General features: G+C 43.6%; 1 protein-coding gene across 2 annotated transcripts in view; it reads right to left on the minus strand.

Moving 5' to 3' along the window:
• Window positions 1-27,264, minus strand: part of LOC124033699 (RNA-binding Raly-like protein) — a 79,879-nt gene that overhangs the window by 11,298 nt on the left and 41,317 nt on the right. Inside the window, exon 3 of one of the 2 annotated variants that reach the window (XM_046345889.1) lies at window positions 4,676-4,726. The exons of the other annotated variant lie outside the window; for it this stretch is intronic. Coding sequence (XP_046201845.1) covers window positions 4,676-4,726 — 51 coding nt within the window. The remainder of the gene's footprint in view (window positions 1-4,675; window positions 4,727-27,264) is intronic. 2 annotated transcript variants of the gene reach the window in all.

Consider the following 27,264-nt stretch of genomic DNA (forward strand, 5'->3'; position numbering starts at 1 on the left):
GAAGATGTTATAGTTGGGTATGGAAATCTCTGAATTTTTGGTGGCCTTCCTGAGCCAGGATTCAGACACGGCAAGGACATCAGGGTTAGCAGAGTGTGCTAAAGCAGTGAGTAAAACAAACTTAGGGAGGAGGCTTCTGATGTTGACATGCATGAAGCCACGGCTTTTTCGATCACAGAAGTCAACAAATGAGGGTGCCTGGGGACATGCAGGGCCTGGGTTTACCTCCACATCACCCGCGGAACAGAGAAGGAGTAGTATGAGGGTGCGGCTAAAGGCTATCAAAACTGGTCGCCTAGAGCGTTGGGGACAGAGAATAAGAGGAGCAGGTTTCTGGGCATGGTAGAATATATTCAGGGCATAATGCGCAGACAGGGGTATGGTGGGGTGTGGGTACGGCGGAGGTAAGCCCAGGCACTGGGTGATGATGAGAGAGGTTTTATCTCTGGACATGCTGGTTGTAATGGGTGAGGTCACCGCATATGTGGGAGGTGGGACAAAGGTGGTATCAGGGGTATGAGGAGTGGGACTAGGGGCTCCATTGTGAACTAAAACAATGATAACTAACCTGAGCAACAGTATACAAGGCATATTGACATTTGAGAGAGACATACAGCGAGGCATACAGTAATCACAGGTGTTGAATTGGGAAAGCTAGCTAAAGCAGTGGGTGAGACAACAGCTAATCAGCTAGCACAACAACAGCAGGTAAAATGGCATTGACTAGGCAACGGGGCCGACAGATAAAACAAACAAGCAGAATGGAGTACCGTGATTAATGGACAGTCCAGTGTGCATCAGCTATGTAGCCAAGTGATCAGAGTCCAGGGGGCAGTGGTGGATGGGGCAGGGGGGCTGGACTGGCGAGTGTTATCCAGGTTAAAAAACTAACAATGACTAAATAGCTTGTAGCTAGTTAGCTGGTTAGCTTCTGGAGGTTCTTGAGTGTGTTCTAAAAATTAAAAATAATTGCGATTCCGTATCACATTGGGTGAGGCAGGTTTCCGGAAGGTATAAACAAACATTATTTTTTTAAATCGGGAAGAGAAAGTACAATTGGGCCACTGCGTATTTGGGAGGCGGCGATGCAGACGGTTAGCAGGCCTGTGCTAACAAGCTAACAGATTAGCAGGCCGGGGTAAACAAGGTAGTAGTTAGCGGACCTGGGCTAAACAAGCTAGCAGTTAGCATGCCGAATAGCAAGCAAGGAGATAGCGAGGGCTAGAGAGTTAGCCTTTGGGGGACGTCGCGATGGGGTGAGTCTGTTTATTCCTCTTCATGCGGTGAACATCGATAGACCGGTCGTGGGTCCGGGTATTGTAGCCCAGGAGTATGCTACGATGGCAGCACAGGAGCTCTGGCCGGGCTAGCTTCAAGCTACGTGGGTGGAAACGCAAGCCAGGAGTAATCAACCAGGGTTGCGGTTTAGCTCGATAGCTAGTTGTGAAGATCCAGCTGAAAAATGTTCCGTTTGCGGTGGGAATCCGGGGATAAAAAAATAAATAGGTCCGTTATGCTCTGGTTAGCGTCGCGTTGTTCAAACTGGCGAGAGCTTTCCGAGCTAAAGGTTAGCTGATGACCGGTTAGCTGAAGACCGCTAGCATAGCTGGTGGTTAGCTGGCTAGCTTCAGTTGAGGGGTTCCAGAACCGAAGTAAATATAAATACTTTAGGAAAAGTAGCTACATTGGGTGAGACGGGTTGCAGGAGAGTATTTGGAAGCTTAGGTTTAGCAAAATGTTTTTAAAGATATGCGAAGAAAAATATCTAAAACGAAAAAGAGACGAGATGATATATACAGAGAGACGAAACGACAGGACGACTTACTGCTACGCCATCTTGGAAACATAAGGAGGGAGGGAGGGGGGGGGGGTTCTGTCACGCCCTGGTCTTAGTATTTTGTGTTTTCTTTATTATTTTGGTCAGGCCAGGGTGTGACATGGGTTATTTATGTGGTGTGTTTTGTCTTGGGGTTTTTGTAGGTTTTGGGATTGTGGTATAATAGAGTTGTCTATGGTTGCCTAGAGTGGTTCTCAATCAGAGGCAGGTGTTTATCGTTGTCTCTGATTGGAAACCATATTTAGGCAGCCATATTCTTTGAGTGTTTCGTGGGTGATTGTTCCGGTCTCTGTGTTTGTGTGCACCAGATAGGGATGTTTCGGTTTTTCACGTTAGGTTTAGTGTTTTTGTATTGTTCGGTATTATCTTTATTGAAGATGTATCAAGATAACCACGCTGCGTTTTGGTCCGATCCCTGCTACACCTCCTCTTCAGAGGAAGAGGAAGAAGAAAACCTTAACAGCTACAACGACTTTGAAGTGTAGTTTCAGAAAATAGGAGCTCGCGAAACAGACAACGAGAGAGTGTAGATGTGTGAGGATTAGAGAAAACAGAGCGAGAGTGTGTGTGTGTGTGTGTGTGTGTGTGTGTGTGTGTGTGTGTGTGTGTGTGTGTGTGTGTGTGTGTGTGTGTGTGTGTGTGTGTGTGTGTGTGTGTGGATTAGAAGAGAGATTATAAAAGAGGCTTTGTCTCTGCCAGAGCTGTTATCTGTGTGTAGAGGCAGACATTTTCTCATATGCACACAAACAGATGTACAGACACACACGCACACACAGACACTAACACACACAAGCTGGCGATGTAGCTAGCCAGCCACGTAGGGCAAAATCATGTACCGTGTTTGAAGCAAATTGAAAATCAGTGGTGAGGGTTTTTCCTGTGTGAAGACAGAAAAATGCAGAGCGCGGCAAAACAACAAAATGCAAAGAAAAGATGACAGCGTCAACTCACAGCTACAGTACTGTGTGTGTGTGTGTGTGTGTGTGTGTGTGTGTGTGTGTGTGTGTGTGTGTGTGTGTGTGTGTGTGTGTGTGTGTGTGTGTGTGTGTGTGTGTGTGTGTGTGTGTGTGTGTGTGTGTGTGTGTGTGTGTGCGGAAATCGTGTATGGACATGTTTAACTAGAAGTCCCCACAAGAAAAGTAAACAAACAAACAAATTTGACCAACTGGGGACATTTTGTTAGTCCCCACGAGGTGAAATGCTATTTCTAGGGGGTTAGAATTATGTTAAGGGTTAGATTTTGGGGTTAAGGTAAGACTACGGGTTAGGGTTATGGTTAGGTTAGGGAAAATAGGATTTTGAATGGGACAGAATTGTATGTCCCCACAAGGTTAGCTGTACAATACTGTATGTGTGTGAGAGAGAGAGAGAGAGAGAGAGAGAGAGAGAGAGAGAGAGAGAGAGAGAGAGAGAGAGAGAGAGAGAGAGAGAGAGAGAGAGAGAGAGAGAGAGAGAGAGAGATAAAGGGAGGTGGAATTGTAATCTCTATGTCGGACAGCCTGTTTCTCTAACCACCCTCCTTACACTCTCTTATTTTCTTTCTGCATGATTGTTTAAACTGAAGATAGAAACATAAACAGAGGACGTCCTCAACTCTTCTGTGCATAACTACATCTACAGCATCTGACTGCCTCTGAGTGCATTCACACAGAGGACAACAAGGTTGTTCAATGTGTGTGTGTTGTGTGTGAGAGAGAGAGCACTCTTTATTCAAATGTGCTGAGTGCTGTGTTTATGAATGAGCCGTGTCACCTTCAGTGTGCCTGATGGAGGTGGAGAGCTCCCATAGCAATTACCTGAGTGACTGACCTGGGTGACGAACCAGACAGAACTGGACTCAACTGGACTTGGCATAACTGAGTCAGACTGAACAGGACTGACCTGGGTTAAGCCATGCTGAACTGGACTGATATGGACGGAATCCAACGGGATCAGAGATCAGACTGAAAGGCATTGAGCAAGACTGGAGTGGACTGAACGGGATTGAACTGTGACCTGGGTAGGGCCTTACTAAACTTGAATGAATTGTGTTGAACCGGACTGACTGTCAAATTCTGGCTTGGAATCTGAACTGAGGTCATGATCTCTTGGCTGGAGGTGTAGCGAAAACACTCCACAGCTCCATGTCAAAACACAGTTCCATCTACACTACAGTACCGCTGGAAAGTGAACAGGTACTTTATGGCAGTTTTCCAGCCTACAGTTAATTCTCTATATGCTTCAGTTACTGTAATGTAGCCACCCTGACCCTGTGGCTCTGCTGTGAGCCACAGAAAACTAACCTGAGCTTTAATGGAACTTGTAATATAAGCTGCTGCACTTAGAACAGTTTAAGCTGACTCATAATTATTAGAGACTCAGCTAGGGTTAGAGTGGCTTACAACCTGACTGGATTCCTTATAGAGGCCACACAGCACATATCAGCTCCCTGTGTGTGTGTGTGTGTGTGTGTGTGTGTGTGTGTGTGTGTGTGTGTGTGTGTGTGTGTGTGTGTGTGTGTGTGTGTGTGTGTGTGTGTACGCTTGCACAGGATGTGGGTTCGTGTACAGTATGTGTGTGTGTTTGTTCATTCATATGCGTGTGCCTCAAGCACCTGCCAGGCCCAGTGGAGTGAAGATTTACCAAGGTACGATTAGTGGGCAGTGACAGGCAGCTCTGTTAGCAGAGACACATGACTGACAGCTCAGTGACAGGCAGGGGGAGGAGGGAGAGGGCCAGCAGCAGCAGGAGACAGGGGAGACAAGAAGGGTTAAGTGTGTGTTTTAGACTTTTCCTTTGTCCGACTCTGAAAATTCAGGGTTTTTGTGAGAGGTGCGGTGCAGAGCGGGCTGACAGTACCTGTCATAGAGGTCCTCCTGATAGCACTCATAGTCCAGGTCATAGTCAGATCTGCAAAGAGAGAGGAGGAGGGGGAGGGGAGAGAGAGAGTGTGTGAGAGAGAGAGAGAGAGAGAGAGAGAGAGAGAGAGAGAGAGAGAGAGAGAGAGAGAGAGAGAGAGAGAAAGGGGGGGGGGTGAGTTGACAGTGGCCTGACACAAAGGCTCACAACTGTCTTCACAGCTGACTGATAGAGGTGTTACTGACACAGATGCGCGCGCACACACACACACACACACACACACACACACACACACACACACACACACACACACACACACACACACACACACACACACACACACACACACACACACACACACACACACACACACACACACACACACACACACACACACACACACACACACTATGTGAAAGCAGAGGCTGATGAAAAACTGGAAGATCAAACAACATATATCTCGGATACAAGCAGCCTTTCAGATCTGTTCCTCATTAGGTGAGCTAAATATGCCATCAGAGATATTTCACTCTGTAAGCAGGCTGCTGGAATAGTGTGTACATAGTTAGAGCAGGGCTCTGGCAAGTGGAAGGAATATGCTATTCATGATTTCTAGCCAGCTGGAAAAAGACATTGGATTTGTTGTGCCACAGCACCCAAGGTGAAAAATCCATAGAAATTGTCCTGCGTTATGCACCAATGACCACAGGCTGCGCACTATGTGCTTCTACATATTCCAGCTCATTTACTGTGAAGTTGGACTGTCAGGTGTGTGTGTAATGTGTTGGAGTGTATGCACCCATCTGTGTATGTGCCTGTGTGTGTGTTTGTGCATCTCTGTGTGTGTTTGATTAGACTCAACTTGCTCACACCTTTCCCTATAATATATGGGCAGAGTTTGCTGTAGCTTGTAGTTTATAGATTACCCTATACGGTTTGGTGTGTAGAGCAGACCAGGGCAGGGAGAGGAGTGACACTAAGCCTGATGGTAAGTAGCTCATACCCTGGTGTGTAGTTAAATAGAGCTCAGCATTTCTCTGTGTGTTTAATCCCTGCCTGGCCACTGATACCCTAGCCCTAAAGTCTACACACACACGCATGTAAGTACGCATGCACAAGCATACACACACATGCGCGCACACACACACACATGCACGCACACGCAAGCATACACACATAGACATTATCAGCAAACACCCTCCACTTTTGCTTTCTGTAAAACTTTCAACCATAGAGAAGCAGTGTATTTATAGGTGCCTGAAAGGTGACTCATGTACCCATACTAATTCCTATTTATTACACATATGTTTATTCATTGTATAAATAGAGCCATCACGATGGCCTCTACTGAATCTAATACATGATCACCTCAAAGTGAGTAGCATACAGTACATGGGTTCATCAGAGGCTCTCAAACACATGGATCAAACCAGACACACATGACATACAGATGTCACACACACACAAAATCACACTCACACACATGAATGACAGACACACACACACACACACACACACACACACACACACACACACACACACACACACACACACACACACACACACACACACACACACACACACACACACACACACACACACACACACACACACACACACCTAAAGCCCCTCTGTCCTATCTGTCTCAGCAGGGGGCTGAGTCTCAATGCTGTAATCATGCTGTTGACTGGAGGAAAGTGATGTATCAGTAAACATGTCAGGAAGTACAGCAGGAGACTAAACGTAACACTTTTTCACAGCTAAAAACATACAGTACACACAGACAGATGTGCTGCACACACGCACACACACTTTCTCTCGCTCGCTCACTCTGTATGTAAATGTGATTCAGAATGTAGCAACCCTGTCTCTGAAGTGTTGAGATAACTAGCAGTGTTGGTATAAAAGTGTGTGTTTGTGTACCTGAGGTGTGTGTGTGAATTCCTAATGAATTCTCCTCCAGCTACCCTCAGCGAAACTGTTTCTGGTTTTCTCCCCTCGTCTGAACACACACACAGAAGACAGTTGGTTTTTCTGAGCTCCAGATTCTGACAGCTTCAAATAATCTGTAATAAGTGTAAACATTTACGCCTCATCACGCTCTTCCCCAACTTTGTTTTATGATTTAGCTTGAGGTCTGATCAATTTGCAGAAAGCCTTCTGTTATTCTAAATAACGGTAGGCCTTTCATGTGAAATGGTAGACATCTATGTTTCCAGCTATCCCTATTTAACACGATGGAAACTTAGTCCTCTGTAGGGGAGCACACTCTGGTTGAAGGTTTCTTTCCATGTCCATATGTGTATGTGGGTCTGCACAGTGCAGGGTTGGCTGTGTGGATTAGGGTTTACAGTATGTGCGTTGTACTACTGAACCAAAACAAAACCTCTCTACTTAGCCAGTTTGAAGACCCTGACAAAACCGTTCTCCTTTGCCACCATTGAAACTGAACTTAAGGAGAACCTCTCCACTCAGTCTGCTAATATGACCCAACTGAACACAACCTCTCAACCTCTACCCACAGATCCCCTGTGCTCAGCAGAACACCATGAGCTAACAGATCTGGCGGCCAACAGAAGTTCTGTGCTCAGGCAGGGAGGAGAGACAAAGTGAGCAATCGGGAGAGAGAACAGCGCCACGGGCCCCGGCACAGATGAGGGGCTCTGTGTCCTAATGGGGAACTCGAGCGAAAGACAGAGAAAATAACAACTATTTGCCAAACTCTCACAGCAGGAAAACTAAGACAGACTGACTCACTCTAACTCTCTTTCTCCCTCTTTTCCTCTATCATTTTCTCTCCCTGCAGCAATGTTCTAGTTGGTAATCTGTGTCATTTAGCACTGGGAGGAGAGAGAGAGAGTCAAGACAGAAAACAATTGCCATTTCCTCTTCTATTATCCAACCCATCTTCTGTTATTAGAGTGGCTAAACTCTTCAACCAAGTCTGAGACAAGCAGACAGACATGTCAGGTATTAGTGCCTTTCTGCAGTTTGAAAACATAGGAGACCATACTGTGCATTACAGTATCATCATCCTTTTAGCCAAGCACTTCGGAGAGGCATTGTGATTGTAACACTACCTGCCTGGTGAAAATACTGATTCCCGGCTCCAGAATGGTTACCATGACCGAAACGACTGCTGGGAGACCATAAATCAGTGCTATTCCCCTAGTGGGGTCGTGGGGGAGCCAATTTTTTAAATATATTTTTAATGCAATGCATTGAAGGTTATTTATTGATGTAAAATTCGAAATGTACCGATTTTAAGGTCTTAAGGTTTAAGGTTAGATTTGGCCTGGGATCACTATAATTTTGGGGGGGAAAGAAATGGGGTCCCCAGAAATTCTGGCGGAAAAATGGGGTCACCGCTGAAAAAGTTTGAATACCACTAGACATAAACAGTATCTATTAGAACCACAGCACATCTCTCGACCATAATGTTGAGAGATTAGTGCTTTTTTGAGTTTCGGTTCGATTCTAAAAAAAAAAATCACATTTTTTCATTTCGGTTTCAAATGACTTTTTAAAATGAATTACACTGCGTTATGTGGGTTGAATGCTGTAACAATGGATAATAAAACAAGTCCCATGATGGTAGTACATGACAATTACTACTTATCATTCATTCACTTTACTTACATAATATTTTAGTTGTGTATATTACATTTGATGACTTTATTATTTAATTCCAAGTCATCCTCTCATCTCTATAGAGCTGTTGCCTATCCTGTCTGACAAAATCACTATTTTGGATTTGATTTTTTTCCCAAAGTAAATAAGGCATACTTTTACGACTGCTGAATACCAACTATCAATCCCTTATATCATGTATTTTCAGAAAGAGATACCTAGTAAAATGTTGGTTTATTACTCAGCACTACTAATACAGCAACACAACCACCTGGAGTAAACCAATCACACTCTGGATTGTCTCTTTAATGACATAATGGTCTCTGGAATGGAAGCTTTGTTGCATATACAAAGCAAGGTGCCCCTGCACACAAGAAGCTTCCATTCCCCCTGTCGCAAGGTATTTATAGCTCTATAGAGCTGCTGCCTATGCTGTCCGACAAAATCACTATTTTAGTAGTTCTTCAAAGTTAATAAGGCATAATTTTATGACTGCTGAATACTAAATATCAATCACTTAGATCATGTATTTTCAGATAGAGATACCTCGTGAAGCAACTGCTCTCTATCTCTCTCAACCATGCATTCTTCTGTCTCTTCTCTCTGTGTCTGTGCGCTCACGCATAGATCGGACAAGTAGGCGAGCAAGGGATTGTGGTCATTGTAGTTAATTACCACGTTTTCAGCACCAAACTAGTAGAATATTGGCCTGTTGGAAACTCCAACTCCCTACTACATTGCACAGTTCGATCTGATTTATTTATAGAGAAAATGAGCTTTGAGCTCACAGAAAAAAAACGAACAAAATGGAATTATAATAACTGAACCAACATTGGTCAATAAGTTGTTTATAAAACAAAAAATAACTGACATTTCTGTTAATCGCTTTGCAATACTCAACCAGCAACAGAACCACCTTAATAAGTAAACCAATCACACACTGGTTCTCTTTAATTACATAATGGTCTCTGAGTTTGTGAGTGGAAACATGTATTTGAGAGAGAGAGAGGGGTAGCTTAGTGAAGGGTTGTGTGTGTGTGTGTGTGTGTGTGTGTGTGTGTGTGTGTGTGTGTGTGTGTGTGTGTGTGTGTGTGTGTGTGTGTGTGTGTGTGTGTGTGTGTGTGTGTGTGTGTGTGTGTGTGTGTGTGCAGGGACAGCAGGGTCACTGAAGGCTAATTTATTTATTTTCATAATTTCTCGAGTGCCCCGGCAATCCATTAGACATGGCTGGCTACAAATCATCTCACCTTGCTGGTCGCATAGCGTGTGTGTGTGCATGTGTGTGTGCGAGCGCAGATGTGGAGGTGCTGTCTGTGGTAAGCATTGATACTTCCCCCTGTCAACACACAGCGTATACTCACACATCCCTACATACACTATATGTTGATATAAACAGGATGCCATGATCATCAATCCCTTTGATCAGGAAACTGGCCTCATGAGTATGTGCTCATTGCTCTTAGGGGATTAGCCTAGGGAGGAACATGTGCCCTCATCTACTCTCTCCACACTAACAGCCAAGTCATCTCATGGCATAAGGACACAACCTTATTTACTCTCACTCCAACTCCCCCAGAAACAAACACTCTCATAAATATCCTCCCCTCCTCCCCCCTCTCATTCTGTCCCAGTAGTTTGTCGTCATCAGTGTAATGGTGTGTGTCAAGTGTTCATATAGATCTGTGTTTGACGAGCCCCGGAGAAGAGTGAGCACAGTCCCATGTCATCCACAGGATGGATTGCAGCTCACAAAGCAAATGCACACACGAACGCACGCATGCTTTCTCACGTTCTTCCCCCTTTCCCCTTCCTTTTCCTTTTCCTTGTCACATTCTGACCTCAGTTGTTTTGTTATTGTCTTTGTTTTAGTATGGTCAGGGCGTGAGTTGGGTGGGTTGTCTATGTTCGTTTTTCTATGATTTGGAATTTCTGTGTTTGGCCTGGTATGGTTCTCAATCAGAGGCAGCTGTCAATCGTTGTCCCTGATTGAGAACCATACTTAGGCAGCCTGGTTTCACTTTTGAGTTGTGGGTGAATGTTTTCTGTTTTGTGTCTGCACCAGACAGGACTGTTTCGTTTCGTTCATTCTCCTTTGTTATTGTGTTTAGCGTTCTTATGATAAAAATTATCAATATGGACACTTACCACGCTGTGCATTGGTCCACCTCTTCTTCCACCAACAACGGCCGTTACATACCTCTTATTCTCTCTCTCTGGTTTTCACTGTGATGGTTAATTGCTCATCTGGCTGGGGAGTGGTGCAATGGGCCAGACAGAGCACATATTTATCTATTCCAGAGAGCCGCCAAGCCCAATCTGCCCCCTCTGCCCAATCACACGACAGGGGGAAGGGTCAGAGGGCATTTTGCCCAATCACACGGCAGGGGGGATGGGTCAGAAGCCACAGAAGTGATTTCAGGGTAATAATTGTTCTGCTGTTCCGGGTTGTTCCATGAAATGAGACCCTTTTGTGTCACTTTGATATTTTAGGTACTAATTGTGCCCCAATATTGAATTGTAAAATACTGTTATTAAATAAAGTCCCCTTAAATATAGACCACATGGATAATTCAATAAATATGATTTTTTTTATATGAATAAAGAATTGCTAAAATGCCAAAGTTCAGCATTTGACATTTCACTTTTTGCACCCTCCGTGACATCTAGGAAGATTTAAGACTCTTAGGGGCAATCTGTAGTTGCTTCGTCCATTTTGGTACTTCTGGATTAATGAAATGTTCCCATATTGATGAATATAATTTATAAATGCCTCATGAGCTTAGTTCAAATGTCATACCCCATCAGAACCCAAAATAAGCATTTTCACTCCAATGGTTGTAAACAAATTAAGATAAACACACACTATGAAGCCTCAAACATAGTTAAAACTAAACTCAGCAAAAAAAGAAATGTCCTTTCACTGTCAACTGCGTTTATTTTCAGCAAACTTAACATGTGTAAAAATGTATATGAACATAACAAGATTCAAGAACTGAGACATAAACTGAACAAGTTCCACAGACATGTGACTAACAGAAATGGAATAATGTGTCCAAGAACAAAAGGGGGGTCAAAATCAAAAGTAACAGTCAGTATCAGGTGTGGCCACCAGCTGCATTAAGTACTGCAGTGCATCACCTCATCATGGACTGCACCACATTTGACAGTTCTTGCTGTGAGATGTTACCCCACTCTTCCACCAAGGCACCTGCAAGTTCCCGGACATTTCTGGGGGGAATGGCCCTAAGCCCTCACCCACCGATCCAACAGATCCCAGACGTGCTCAATGGGATTGAGATCTGGGCTCTTCGCTGGCCATGGCAGAGCATTGACATTCCTGTCTAGCAGGAAATCACGCACCGAACGAGCAGTATGACTGGTGACATTGTCATTTGATTTGATTTGATTTTATGCTGGAGGGTCATGTCAGGATGAGCCTGCAGGAAGGGTACCACATGAGGGAGGAGGATGACTTCCCTGTATCGCACAGCGTTGAGATTACCTGCAATGACAACAAGCTCAGTTCAATGATGCTGTGACACACCACCCCAGACCATGATGGACCCTCCACCTCCAAATCGATCCTGCTCCAGAGTACAGGCCTCAGTGTAACGCTCATTCCTTCGACAATAAACACAAATCCGACTATCACCCCTGGTGAGACAAAACCGCGACTCGTCAGTGAAGAGCACTTTTTGCCAGTCCTGTCCGGTCCAGTGACGGTGGGTTTGTGCCCATAGGCGACGTTGTTGCCGGTGATGTCTGGTGAGGACCTGCCTTACACCAGGCCTACAAGCCCTCAGTCCAGCTTCTCTCAGCCTATTGCGGACAGTCTGAGCACTGATGGAGGGATTGTGCGTTCCTGGTGTAACTCGGGCAGTTGTTTTTGCCATCCTGTACCTGTCCTGCAGGTGTGATGTTCGGATGATCATGTGCAGGTGTTGTTACACGTGGTCTGCCACTGCGAGGACAATCAGCTAGCTGTCCGTCCTGTCTCCCTGTAGCGCTGTCTTGGGCATCTCACAGTACGGACATTGCAATTTATTGCCCTGGCCACATCTGCAGTCCTCATGCCTCCTTTCAGCATGCCTATGTCACGTTCACACAGATGAGCAAGGATCCTGGGCATCTTTCTTTTGGTGTTTGTCAGAGTCAGTAGAAAGGCCTCTTTAGTGTTCTATGGTTACATAACTGTGACCTTAATTGCCTACCGTCTCTACGCTGTTAGTCTCTTAACGACCGTTCCACAGGAGCATGTTCATTCATTGTTTATGGTTCATTGAACAAGCATGGGAAACAGTGTTTCAATGAAGATCTGTGAAGTTTTACAATGAATATCTGTGAAGTTATTTGGATTTTTACGAATTATCTTTGAAAGACAGGGATCTGAAAAAGGGCAGTTTCTTTTTCTGCTGAGTTTATCATTTTGATATCATAGTCAGTCCTTACTTCCATAGCTCTGTCTATGAATTTGAGAGGGGTTCAATTTCTCCAGCCCTATTCCTCTGACCGAAACAGGGGTGGGGAAGAACCCGTAGTTATTTTGTTGCTTTGACAAAGTTATTTCTGAAGAGTATTATTCATTTCATGTGATTAGTGATTCATATTAAGGTTAAAAAAAAATATGTCAACCCTGTTGTTGTCACACACGCTCCCGCTCCCCCTCCCTGGCTCTCGGAGGCACCAGGCTCCCCAGCGTTACTCACTCCTGCCACCATCATTAGGCTCACCTTCCTTCCCCCGTCACGCGCATCAGCAATTATTGGATTTACCTGGACTCAATCACCTGTGTCACTACCTCCCCTATATCTGTCTGTTCACAAGCTCTGTTCCCTGCTTCAGGATTGATGTTAGTATGTAGTTGTGTTACCCGGGGCTGACGCTGTTCCTGTCCTGTTTAATGTCTGTGCTATGTTAAATGTTGACTCCCTGTACCTGCTTCTCATCTCTAGCGTTGGTCCTTACCGTTGCATGAAATGATTTATTGTTTTAATATGGTGAAACTATTCCTTAGAAAAACAATCTAAAGAAACATTGAACATCTAATAGCCACATCCTAATGTAAAAGCAGGTGGTTCTACTCTTTTTGGTCATTGTCTGGTGTTTTGTGGTGGGAAAACGAGTGGGTCGAGCACAACACATCAACCCTGTTACCTATAGACAGGCTAGAAATGTTTTAACAATTTACATTTTGAACCATGCATTCAATTGCCCATCCCTGTTGCACACAAGCTTCCATTTATGACTGATTTAAGATGAAATCATCAACCCTGTTAAGATCAACCCTGTTACTTTATTTGGCACTTAATAAGCACTTACTATAGTATTTTTTAAATTTAACTTGAGATGGGAAAACCTGTTTTTTATTAAGTTGAACATGTGCTCTTCATGACAGAATGTAAAAACAAAAACAAAAATTGTCCCCCCACCAAGTGACACAAATTTACCCTCACCATGTGACAGTACCATGTGACACTACCAAGTTACACTAACAAGTGACACTACCAAGTGACACTACCAAGTGACACTACCAAGTGACACTACCCAAAAGGGACTAATTTTGTGGAACAACCCTTCCACTGTTTGCTCTCTTCCTCCCGCCTTCCACCTCCCTCTCTCCTTCAACATCCTCCCCCTTCCCCCCTCCCCCTCCTTCAACCTCTCCCCCTCCTTCAACCTCCTCCCTTCCCCCACCTTCCACCTCCTCCTCCCTACCTCTCTCCTTCAACATCCCCCCTCCCCTCCTTCAACCTCTCCCCCTCCCCCCACCTTCAACCTCCTCCTTCCCCCACCTTCCACCTCCTCCTCCCTACCTCTCTCCTTCCAATTCCTCCCCCCTTTCTCATTCCATCTCCCCTCCCTCCCTGGTGTATTAGTTGTGAAGTGCTGTCTTTGTCCCTCTCCTCCCTCAGGCCCTTGTAGGCAGGTAGCAGGTGATTTATGTTCAGATAAAGTTCCCACTCTGACCTGAGTCATGCTGTGCTGGTGTAAATCATATCAGTCTAATGCAAGGGGAATGGAACTAGCCTCTTAAACACAGGGGAGGAGCATCAGCCCTGAGTTATGACTGCCAACGGTCAGAGAGTCGTACAAGCATGCTCACACTCAACTCTTACAAGAGAATGTCCAGAGAGCAGTCCAAGTCTCTAGTCTGACACAGAAAGGAGAGTGTGATAGAGGAATGGAACACTCTAAAGCCTTAACTCAGGTGTGTTTTACTGAGCTTGTAGCGCCTCACTGCTCTCTGCCAGCTTCACACTTCTCTTTGATGAACTGAGCCTTTCCTGCTGGCCGTGCAGGACATCTCCGCTTATTGCTACTAACGTGGACGTAGTGGAGGTAAGAGACATCAATCTCACTGCCGTGGCTTGTCCAGTGCTGTACGGGCAGGCTAGGTTATAGATAGAGTTGGGGGAAATGCTCTCTCTCTCTCCACTGGGGCTGTGTTTAGAGGGCTATTAGAGAAAAGTGCTGACTGCTCCTGCGTTGGTAAATGCGGGATTTAGCAGGGCTCCTCTGCTCTCAAGCTAGGGCACAACTATCTGTGCTGAACACTCTGTGCACAGCAGGGGGGGCAGAGTATCATGCAGTGTTAAACACGTACATGTATACATACAGTGAAGCACAGTACACTGTCATTTTTGCACTGTATATAGTTTAGTACTGAACACAATCCAAGTGGGTGCATTTTATAGGCTCCTACACAGAACATTTGAGATCAGAATTTTAAACACCCACAGATTTCCATTTAACACTTTCTTAGTGTGTATTTGTGACCCACCAAAAGAGTATTACATTAACACCTTTCAAAGTGTTGATAAACTAGCACCCCTAGGGTGTAGGGTCCCTAACACCATGGGTCCTGCAAATTCCAACTTAAATTAACACTTTATAAGAGCTGATGCTAACACCTGTGGTTACACCTTATTCCCAGGCTGCCTTTTGAATTAATTTTCTAGGTACCAGTACCAACCATAACAGTGTTTGCTAGTGACAGAGACATTATTCTTTCAGTCCTGTAGCCTTCACCAGGTGAATGCCGAAGTTAATATTATATCTTAAAAATGTCATTATTCATTACAATAAATTACCTTTTTTGACAATATCATACTTTGACAGCCTAGTTTTACCCTAACACAGTGGTCTGAAACTCCTGGTTTGCAGGCCACATCGGCAAGTCATATTATGCTCTCTTGCAAGGTGTAATATACAGCGCCTTCAGAAAGTGCTTCTACAAAGTATTGACTCAGGGGTGTGAATACTTATGTAAATGAGATATTTCTGTATTTGATTTAGTAAAAACTTGCTCTCTCTTTGTCATTATGGGGTATTGTGTGTAGATGGATAATAAAAAAGACTGTAACACAACAACATGTGGAATATGTCAAGGGGTATGAACACTTTCTGAAGGTACTGTAATTCCTATTGAAATCCAGCCAGTTCAGATATCCAACAATTGGAACTTTTAATCACCCACAATCTCCCATTAGAATGACTGCGAAGGTAGGGAAGATTCTGAAATTAGACTAACTAAACCATCTAAACTGTAACGACGTTCGTCTGTTGAATGAAGAAAGTCGGACCGAAATGCAGCGTGTAGGTTACTCATGACTTTAATGAACAGAATAGCGGTACATGAAATAACTGAAATACAAAAACAACAGAACGGAACGTGAAACTAATTACAGCCTATCTGGTGACTACAACACAGAGACAGGAACAAACACCCACAAAATACAAAGCGAACTCAGGCTACCTAAATACGGTTCCCAATCCGAGACAACGAGAATCACCTGACTCCAATTGAGAACCGCCTCAGGCAGCCAAGCCTAACTAGACACACACCTAATCATACACAATCCCAATGCTAATAAAACCCCAATACGAAACACAACATATAAACCCATGTCACACCCATATAACAAAAACACAAAATACAATGACCAAGGCGTGACATAAACTGGACAAACCATCTCAATAACGGGTGAAATAAGTCCAACCACTTACAGATTGGAAAAGTTTAGAAAAATGTATATTATTTATGTTTGTGTAGTAATATATCAACGAATCAATCAATGTGCATGCAGAAACATTGATATTAAAACAAAATATTCCAAAATCTATCTGCAACAAAGCATGCTGGGAATTAAGATAATGAGGCCCTTCCAATGTCTTTTTCACTCTGAGAGAGTTAACGGAAATTAAGTAAACACATTCAAGTAACAACAACACCACATGGTGTTGATTCCACTTGATTCATATAACACATTCACTGCGGGTGGTGTCAATTTCAATCCCACTTGTGTTAACCCCACTAGAATCAACAACCTCATATATAACATTCGTAAAACACTTTTAACACTTTTTTTTACACCAAGATTTTTTAACACCCTCACATTTTCTGTGTATGATAAAGGTCAAATTCACCACAGTGGGAGCTATAGGGAGTTGGGCTCAGAGATAAGAGCTCTCCACTCTGTTTGTTCTCCCTACCATCCTCTCTTTAACCCCCCACCCCCTCCATGAATCTCCCCTCTCTTATCCTTTCTCTATGATCTCCTCTCCCTCCTCCCCTTTCCTATTCTCTCCCAACTTTTCCCTTTCCTATCCCCCTTTCATTCATTCTCCCCTCTCCTCTCTGCTCCTGTCCTCTCCCTCTGTATGGTCCCTGCAGTGTGTCTATCTGTGGGACTGGCCTATTGGACTCTAGTTGGATTAGCAGAACATTGAATAGAGTCAAACTATTTCACACTGACTCATGTGATAATCTGTTGATCCTAGCCAGAGACTCCAGGCAGACAGACAGATACACAAAGAGACAGACAGCTGCGAGATACAGCAAACCTGGAGGGGAGGGCATTTCCGCATCATCAGCCACAGCCAGAGGAATACGTTATTGTTTTGTTGCTGTGGCCTTTCCAACATGTGCCCAATAATGTTCCCTCGTAAGCCCCTGATCCCCCACTGTGAGCCCTGGGTAAGAGACCGGCCCAGGCTGGTAGTGCTCTGTGTGGTGCTGGCTGTGCACCCTGCCCAGCACTATTATTACCAGTACCATGCTGCAACTAAACTAAGCATGCAGCTGCAGAGCTATACAGGGCAAGGTGTAGGCTCTCTGTGTAGGCTCTCTGTGTCTAGGCTCTCTGTGTAAATCTCAAATGTTTTGTCATGTTCTCGATTTTTCTCCCTCTTTACAACTCCATGTTTTTCTCTAAACTCCACCACTTTCTCCCCCACCCCACCTCATATGCCCCTTTCTCTCGGCTTTCCTCCAATCTCTGTTTCCATCGTTCTATCTCTATATCTCTCTTATTTTGCCGTTTCAGAGATAAAGCATAGAGGAATCCATGCGCAGCTTACAATTTCTCCTGCCTTCTATCAGATGGTATATCTGCCCCTGGCTCTCTCTCTCTCTATCAGTCATATCCTCAGCCTCTATCCATCTCCATCATCTCGTCCAACACCATACATCAAACCACAAGGGAAATGGACTGATAATGGAAAGAGAGAAAAACCTCCCAGAGAGGTTTTGTATCTCATATTGTCATCATAGGAACATGTACTGAGTCTCTCTCACTGAGGTCTCTCTCACTGAGGTCTCTCTCACTGAGGTCTCTCTCACTGACTCTCTCTCACTGAGTCTCTCTCACTGAGGTCTCTCTCACTGAGGTCTCTCTCACTGACTCTCTCTCACTGAGTCTCTCTCACTGAGTCTCTCTCACTGAGTCTCTCTCACGGAGTCTTTCTCTAACATCCTCTTTGGAACATCAGTGTGCACTGTGCATGCTAAGGGATAAATATTACACTAACCTCAACACTTCTGTCTGACTGTGTCTGAGTTGCAGAGTGACATATGGTGACTTCAGTTTTTAGATGTGCATGAGCAACTAAGGCGGTGTCCAAATTCTGTCTTACCTACTACTTACTAAAACTGTACTAATCGTACTAAATAGTATTTAGAATGTACTGTTAAGTAAAAATGTATGTAGTAAGCAACAACAATATACTAGCTTCATCTATACTGAGAATGTGTCATCTAATGTACAGTTACATTGTTTTATCGCCATATGTTCATTTTGGTACAGCCAGTCCCCTTACCTGATTATCAGCTGTTGTCAACACACGTGTGTCAGCTGGGACTGCAAGTTTATGTTCCTTTTTTTGCGTGGATTCCTCGAATGCTAGCTGGCTGTACTACAGATACCTGTCGTCGTCGTGGGAAAGACTCATTGCTATTTTTTCATAAAACAACTGGTTGCAGTAAAGAGCAAATCTGGATACTAAGGAGATCCTGAGGGAAATCGACGAGCACCAACAGCTTTACGCTATGGAGGAACAACATACTCCATCATGGAAAGATCCAACCACCTCACAAAAGAACTTTAACCCGACAAAAAAAAGAAAAACAGATTAATCTACAGACACGGACGATTTACTTACCATTGAGGTAGATGCTAGTGCTCTGGCTGGAATCCATGCAACACTAGAAAAGTTGTGTGAGGAGTTGAGTGAAAATTTCACGCTCCAAAGAGAAAACAAGACACTCACAGCCAAGGTAAAAATACACGATTCCAACATGGATTGTTTACTCAGGGAAAACAGGGTGATGGAGGAGTCGTTACTAGACATACAAAGTCGTAGCATGCGTGAAAATCTATTTTTTTTCTGGGATTCCTGAGGACACATCTAATAATCCAGAGGGCCCGATCAGAGAATTCATGCAATCCACCTTGAAACTTTCTATAGAGACTGTAAACAAGGTGGCTTTCCACCGAGTACACAGACTTGGAGCTCAGAGTGACAAGTCCAAGGGTCCCCGACCGATCATCACAAAATTGAAACACTACCAACAAAAGGAGCTCATCAAAAGCAGGGGAAGGGAGCTTAAAGGGACCAAATCCGGTCTCAATGACCAGTTTCCAAGGGCGATAAACGAACATCTTAATTAAGAGACGGTATCCGGTACAAAGACAGCAAAGGGAGAATGGTAAGTGTGCCTTTATCATTGTGTACAAACTCTTTATAGATGGACAGCTATTCCGAGACAGCTCCATAACACCGTGGCTGTACTAAACTCTACTTATACTTACACACACACACACACACACACACACCTGATCTCGCTCTCATCTCTCACTTTCTCTCTCTTTTCTCTTCTCTTCTCTCCCTCTCTCTCTATTGTCGAGAACTGTTTTATAATTGAATGTGTTTATTTTTTGTCTATTTTTTATGTATTTGTCTACAAGTTTATATACATTTACAACAATCAAGGGGAAGATATCAGAATAGGGGCATTGGGGAATAATAACATATTGTACGGAATACATTTGTACTGTAGTGAAGCCGTCTCTAGAGTAATGCAAGGTCTCTTTCATGATCATGGGAAACGTCAATTACTATGGAAATGCTGGGATGTGTTTTCAATTATGTTAATGGTAATGATGATGCAACTATGATGGTGATACGATATGGATTACAATTATCATCATGAATATTAAGGCTATACGCACTACATGTTACACACAAACACTCAACCATGCAAATTGGCAGAGTTATTATTTATTTGGACATCACACATTATAGTCTTACTCTTATACAGACATCGTACACACTCTCACTATATCACATCCAATATCATACGCATCAACCTACTCAGATTTGCTACACATATAATATCTTGTCTCAATGTTCTAACATCAGTGGCATTGGCTCACAGGCAAACAGGCAAGGGAATAAAACACATATTGCTAGAACCTATTTCTTGAATTCTAAATATCAGACATTTGAAAGCTCTAGTTTTGATCTTTAGCTCAGTTACCTCTGTCAATTTAGACAGAGAATAGTATCTAGTTATGGTAAGGGGTGAAATAAGTATAGCCAGTTATAATTGTGATGGTTTAGCAGATTATAAAAAAGAAGATCAGTCTTTACATGGCTAAAAGAAAAGGAATGTAACATATACTGTTTATAGGAAACTCACTCTACATCCTTAGATGAAGTTGTGTGGAAAAAGGAATGGGATGGTGAAATTATTTTCTGTCATGGACAAAGGAACTCAAACGGTGTGATGATATTAATTAACAAAAAATTTGATCTGAATGTGCAAATATTCAGGAATGATTCGCAAGGAAGGTGGACCCTTTTAAATATGAAAGGGGATGAAAAAGAGATTTGGCTCATTAATCTTTATGGTCCAAATCAGGATGATCCACACTTCTTCGAAAACATTTCTAACAATTTATTGAACTTACAGGCAACAAATGATCTAATCGTTATGGTAGGAGACTATAACACAGTGTTAAGTACCTCAATGGACCGTAAAGGTAATCAGTCTACAAACTATCATCACCGTGCCCTTAAGTTAATCACAAATATTATGGACACATTAGAAATAGTGGATATTTGGAGACTAAATAACCCTGACCTAGTAAGATATACATGGAGGAGACTTAATCAAGCTAGTCGTCTTGACTACTTTCTTGTCTCTTTCTCTCTTGCATCAAAGGTTAAAAAAGTTTTAATAGGAGACAGAATGCGATCGGATCATCATCTAATTGGCATTCACATAACTCTAATAGATTTTCCACGTGGTCGGGGATATTGGAAATTTAATCAAAGTTTACTGGAGGACAACTTATTTTTAACTAAGACAAAATTATTTATAACTGAATTTTTCCAGTATAATATACAGTTGAAGTCGGAGGTTTACATATGCTTAGGTTGGAGTCATTACACCTCGTCAAGATGGGTTAGGGCAGTGTGCAGTGTGATTGCGATTGCGTTGTCTGTGGACCTATTGGGGCGGTAAGCAAATTGGAGTGGGTCTAGGATGTCAGGTAGGGTGGAGGTGATATGGTTCCCTCCGCAAGGCAATCAAACAAGCTAAGCGTCAGTATAATTAAACGGCTCAGACACAAGAGGTATGTGGCAGGGTCTACAGTCAATCACGGATTACAAAAGGAAAACCAGCCCCGTCGCGGACCAGGATGTCTTGCTCCCAGACAGACTAAAAAACTTCTTTGCTCGCTTTGAGGACAATACAATGCCACTGATATGGCCCACTACCAAAACCTGCGGACTCTCCTTCGCTGCAGCCGACACGAGTAAAACATTTAAACGTGTTAAGCCTCGCAAGGCTGCAGGCCCAGACGGCATCCCCGGCCGCGTCCTCAGAGCATGCGCAGACCAGCTGGCTGGTGTGTTTACGGACATATTCAATCAATCCTTATCCCAGTCTGCTGTTCCCACATGCTTCAAGAGGGTCACCATTGTTCCTGTTCCCAAGAAAGCTAAGGTAACTGAGCTAAACGACTACTGCCCCGTAGCACATCATCATGGAGTGCTTTGAGAGACTAGTCAAGGACCATATCACCTCCACCCTACCTGACACCCTGGACCCACTCCAATTTGCTTACCGCCCCAATAGGTCCACAGACGACACAATCGCAACCACACTGCACACTGCCCTAACCCATCTTGACAATGTGAGAATGCTGTTCATCGACTACAGCTCAGCATTTAACACCATAGTACCCTCCAAACTCTTCATCAAGCTCGAGACCCTGGGTCTCGACCCCGCCCTGTGCAACTGGGTCCTGGACTTCCTGACGGGCCAGGCCCCAGGTGGTGAGGGTAGGTAACAACATCTCCATCCTGCTGATCCTCAACACTGGGGCCCCACAATGGTGCATTCTCAGCCATCTCCTGTACTCCCTGTTCACCCATGACTACGTGGCCATGCATGCCTCCAACTCAATCATCAAGTTTGCAGACGACACTACAGTGGTAGGCTTGATTACCAACAACGATGAGACGGCCTACAGGGAGGGTGCAATCCCTTTTGTCACCAAAGCCCCATATACTACCCACCATTGCGACCTGTACGCTCTCGTTGGCTGGCCCTCGCTTCATACTCGTCGCCAAACCCACTGGCTCCATGTCATCTACAAGACCCTGCTAGGTAAAGTCCCCCTTTATATCAGCTCGCTGGTCACCATAGCATCTCCCACCTGTAGCACATGCTCCAGCAGGTATATCTCTCTAGTCACCCCCAAAACCAATTCTTTCTTTGGCCTCCTCTCCTTCCAGTTCTCTGCTGCCAATGACTGGAACTGTCATGTTTTGTCATATATTGTCTTGTCCTTGTGCTTTCCCTTCTGTTCGTTTCCCCCTGCTGGTCTTATTAGGTTCGTTCCCTCTTTCTATCCCTCTCTCTCCCCCTCCCTCTCTCTCTCTCTATCGTTCCGTTCCTGCTCCCAGCTGTTCCTCATTCTCCTAACTCACTCATTTACTCTTTTCACACCTGTCCCCTATTTTGCCCTCTGATTAGAGCCCCTATTTCTCCCCTTGTTTTCCGCTTCTGTCCTTGTCGGATCCTTGTATGATGTTCGCTGTTCTGTGTCCTTGTCTCGCCCTGTCGTGTTTTATCTTCTTCAGATGCTGCGTGTGAGCAGGTTTCTTAGTCTGCTACGGTCGGTGCCTTCCCGAAGCAACCTGCAGTCTATGGTCGAGTCTCCAGTCAGTCCTCGCTACTGACAAGTGGATTTAGTTTTCCTGTTTTGTTTTCTCCTTGATAAGTTCCAGGATTATCACTTTTGTCATATACTGGAATAAAGACTCTGTTTTCGTTAAGTCGCTTTTGGGTCCTCATTCACCAGCATAACAGGAACGAACTACAAAAATCTCTGAAACTGGAAACACTTATCTCCCTCACTAGCTTTAAGCACCAACTGTCAGAGCAGCTCACATATTACTGCACCTGTACATAGCCCACCTACAATTTAGCCCAAACAACTACCCTTTTTCACTACTGTATTTAATGAATGAATTCATTTTGCTCCTTTGCACCCCATTATTTTTATTTCTACTTTGCACATTCTTCCATTGCAAATCTACCATTCCAGTGTTTTACTTGCTATATTGTATTTACTTTGCCACTTTGCCAGCAACTTCAGCGATTTTTGCAATTCGTTCCAGTCACAGGCAGCAGAGAACTGGAACGAAAGGCGGCCAAATGAGGTGTTGGCTTTAGGGATGATCAGTGAGATACACCTGCTGGGGCGCGTGCTACGGATGGGTGTTGCCATCGTGACCAGTGAACTGAGATAAGGCGGAGCTTTACCTAGCATGGACTTGTAGATGACCTGGAGCCAGTGGTTCTGGCGACGAATATGTAGCGAGGGCCAGCCGACTAGAGCGTACAAGTCGCAGTGGTGGGTGGTATAAGGTGCTTTAGTGACAAAACGGATGGCACTGTGATAAACTGCATCCAGTTTGCTGAGTAGAGTGTTGGAAGCAATTTTGTAGATGACATCGCCGAAGTCGAGGATCGGTAGGACAGTCAATGGCCGTAACGAATAGATATGGTGACAGCGGACACCCTTGTTTAACTCCTCTTGAAAATCCAAAACGCTCTGAGAAGTACCCATGTTATAAGAGAATTACCTAAATTGATCAAATCCAGGCATTTATAAATAAAATCCAGTCTTACTTTATCAAATGCCTTTTCAAAATCCTCTATAAATACCATTCCTGGCTTCTTACATGTTTCATGATGTTCTATTATTTCTAGTAGTTGTCGTATATTATCTCCAATGTATCGTCCATGTAAACAACCTGTCTGATCAGGATGAACAATACCTGGTAAAACCCTTTTAATTCTGAGCGCTATGAATTTTTCTAGTGTATTTGCATCACGACATTGAAGTGTAAGGGGCCTCCATTTTTTTCCGATAGACTGGGTCTTTATATTATCCACCTGGGTCTTGTTTTAATAATAGAGAAATCAGACCTTCCTACTTAGTACCTGACAGACTACCATTTCTATAGGAGTAATTAAAACAATATAACAATGGAGCTTTTAGTATATCAAAAAATACTTGATATACCTCTACCTGTATGCCATAAAGTCCTGGGGTTTTTCCAGACTGAAATGATTTAATAGCTTCAAAAATGTCTTACTCTGTAATTAGGCCATCACACTGATTTTTCAGTACATTTGTTAATTTAAAAAATATATATATTTGGAAAGAATTCCTTACCATAATATTCTTTCAGTGGGAAAGGATGAGACGGAAAAGAGAACATCTGCCTAAAATAATTATCTTCCTCTTTTAAAATATAATTTGGAGAACGATAGATGACTTCGTCTTCAGTAACGAGTTTCTGCAAATTATTTTTGTTAGCGTTCCTGTATTGGAGATTCAATACACACATCTTAGCCAAATACATTTAAACTCAGGTTTCACAATTGGAGGCTATTTTATAGATCACCGAAGTCAAGGATCGGTAGGATGGTCAGTTTTACGAGGGTATGTTTGGCAGCATGAGTGAAGGATGCTTTGTTGAGATATAGGAAGCCAATTCTAGATTTAATTTTGGATTGGAGATGCTTAATATGAGTCTGGAAGGAGAGTTTACAGTCTAACCAGACACCCAGGTATTTGTAATTGGAGACAAGTGGGAGTGGAGTTGCTGTGTGGGAGATAGAATGATGGTCGAAGATAAAAGTTTTAAAAAATGTATATTAAAAAAGTCCAAATAAAACATAATAAGAAGTACATTTGAATGACACTAAGTGGCAGTGTTTTTACAACTAATGCCGGTTTGCCTGAGGCTGATGCCGTGCAGGTGTTTGTACATATATACACACACTCTCATTCAAATAAACACAGACAAGAACACACACACATACATGTAATAGTGCCAGACATGCACACAAACATATACCGTTGCATTTCTGTTATCATTTTAGTTGTCCTTGATGTCCTTTGTTTAAAATGTATTATTTTGTTTAATTTGTATATATTTTTTTGCATTGTTGTTTGCTGTTTTCTTCTGTCTTTTCCTTTTTTCTCTTTAGTTCTCTAGGTTGTTGGTGCATTGGGGGGTTCTTGGGAGTGGGGAATGGAATTCATTGTATTTTTTCTTCTTCCTGGGAGGGGTGGGAGGGGTCTCTAGTGGTTGAGGGACAGCTATTGGGGAACTGTGGGGGGGATCTTGGGAGTGGGGAATGGAATTCATTGTATTTTTTCTTCTTCCTGGGAGGGGTGGGAGGGGTCTCTAGTGGTTGAGGGACAGCTATTGGGGAACTGTGGGGGGATCTTGGGAGTGGGGAATGGAATTCATTGTATTTTGTCTTCTTCCTGGGAGGGGTGGGAGGGGTCTCTAGTGGTTGAGGGACAGCTATTGGGGAACTGTGGGGGGGATCTTGGGAGTGGGGAATGGAATTCATTGTATTTTTTCTTCTTCCTGGGGGGGGTAGGAGGGGTCTCTAGTGGTTGAGGGACAGCTATTGGGGAACTGTGGGGGGGATCTTGGAGGGTTCAGGTTCATGTTTTTTTGGCCTGGTGGTAGATCTGTCAACATGCCCTTGAGCAGGGCATTGACCCAGGATGCTTCTGTGTGTTGCTCTGAATGGGAGTCTGTTGGATTACTGGTATGGTGTAGTTGTTAAGTGGCTTCACTGCAAGTATATTCTATGTTTCCAAAATTAAATTTAAAAAACAACATAAAAACACACGTGGGTCTGAAAAGACGGATCTCTTCCTAAATAACATGTAGGCAATTCATCCTAGATAAAAACCTGAAAGGAGTATGGCATCCTGGTATTTAAAGCATACTCAATCAAAATGTGACATACGATAAAACATATTTTCAAACAATGAATCAGCCTACTATTTAGAATGGAAGTACGGATATTTGGACACGACCCAAGAGATGTCCCAGCTCAAAGTGAACATACATGTCCCCTCTTTAGGAAATAATGAGATTTCAATGAAGGATGAAATAGAATGAAGGATGGAATAGAATGAAGGATGGAATAGAATGAAGGATGGAATAGAATGAAGGATGGAATAGAATGAAGGATGGAATAGAATGAAGGATGGAATAGAATGAAGGATGGAATAGAATGAAGGATGAAATAGAAGGAAGGATGGAATAGAATGAAGGATGGAATAGAATGAAGGATGGAATAGAATGAAGGATGGAATAGAATGAAGGATGGAATAGAATGAAGGATGGAATAGAATGAAGGATGAAATAGAATGAAGGATGAAATGGGTAAAGGAGATGGAACTAAACATGCTGCTGGAGAAAGGCTGGTACATTACGTGAACTAAACGTCAGAGCAGGCCACATTATGCAGAAAGAAAGAAAGAAGAACGAAATACTGAAAAAGAAATACTGGTAGCTACAGGTCAGTATGACCCAGATATAGGTGGAGAGAGGCGTGGGTGTAGGAGGGTGAATGGAGGAGTGAGAGGGCAGTGAGGCATGGGATTTCAGACCAGCCTGTTCTCCTCAAACAGCACACACCCTAGGGAGATCCTTCGGACAAGGCTAATCTTCTCTCTCCCTCATTCAATCACCCTCCCTCATCCGCACTCATCTTCTCTGGTCTTCTCTCCTTTACTCTCTCTCACCCCTCCCCCTCCAGACACACACACACACACACACACACACACACACACACACACACACACACACACACACACACACACACACACACACACACACACACACACACACACACACACACACACACACACGCACGCACGCACGCACGCACGCACGCACGCACACACACACACATTTCCCCCCATGTTGAGAAGAACAGTCAGCGACACAGCACGTCTACAATTCTAGACATTAGGTTCTGAGAGAGACATAACCTTAAATCTTTAAATCTCTAGTCTGAGCCACTACCAGTGAGAGGCAATACTTAAACAAACAGCATCATCAATGGCCCCTTACACTAAATCTGAATTTGTCCTGCTAGGTGACCTAAACTGGAACATGCTTAAACCACCTGACCAAGTCCTAAAGCAATGGGAGCTAAATCTTTCTCAGATTATTACCAATCCCACAAAGAATCCAAACACCCAGAAAAGGCTACTCTCCTCGATATTATCCTCACAATAATCCTGATAGGTATCAGTCTGGTGTTTTCTGTAATG

Source organism: Oncorhynchus gorbuscha, linkage group LG04 (assembly GCF_021184085.1).
Source record: "Oncorhynchus gorbuscha isolate QuinsamMale2020 ecotype Even-year linkage group LG04, OgorEven_v1.0, whole genome shotgun sequence".
NCBI lineage: Eukaryota > Metazoa > Chordata > Actinopteri > Salmoniformes > Salmonidae > Oncorhynchus > Oncorhynchus gorbuscha.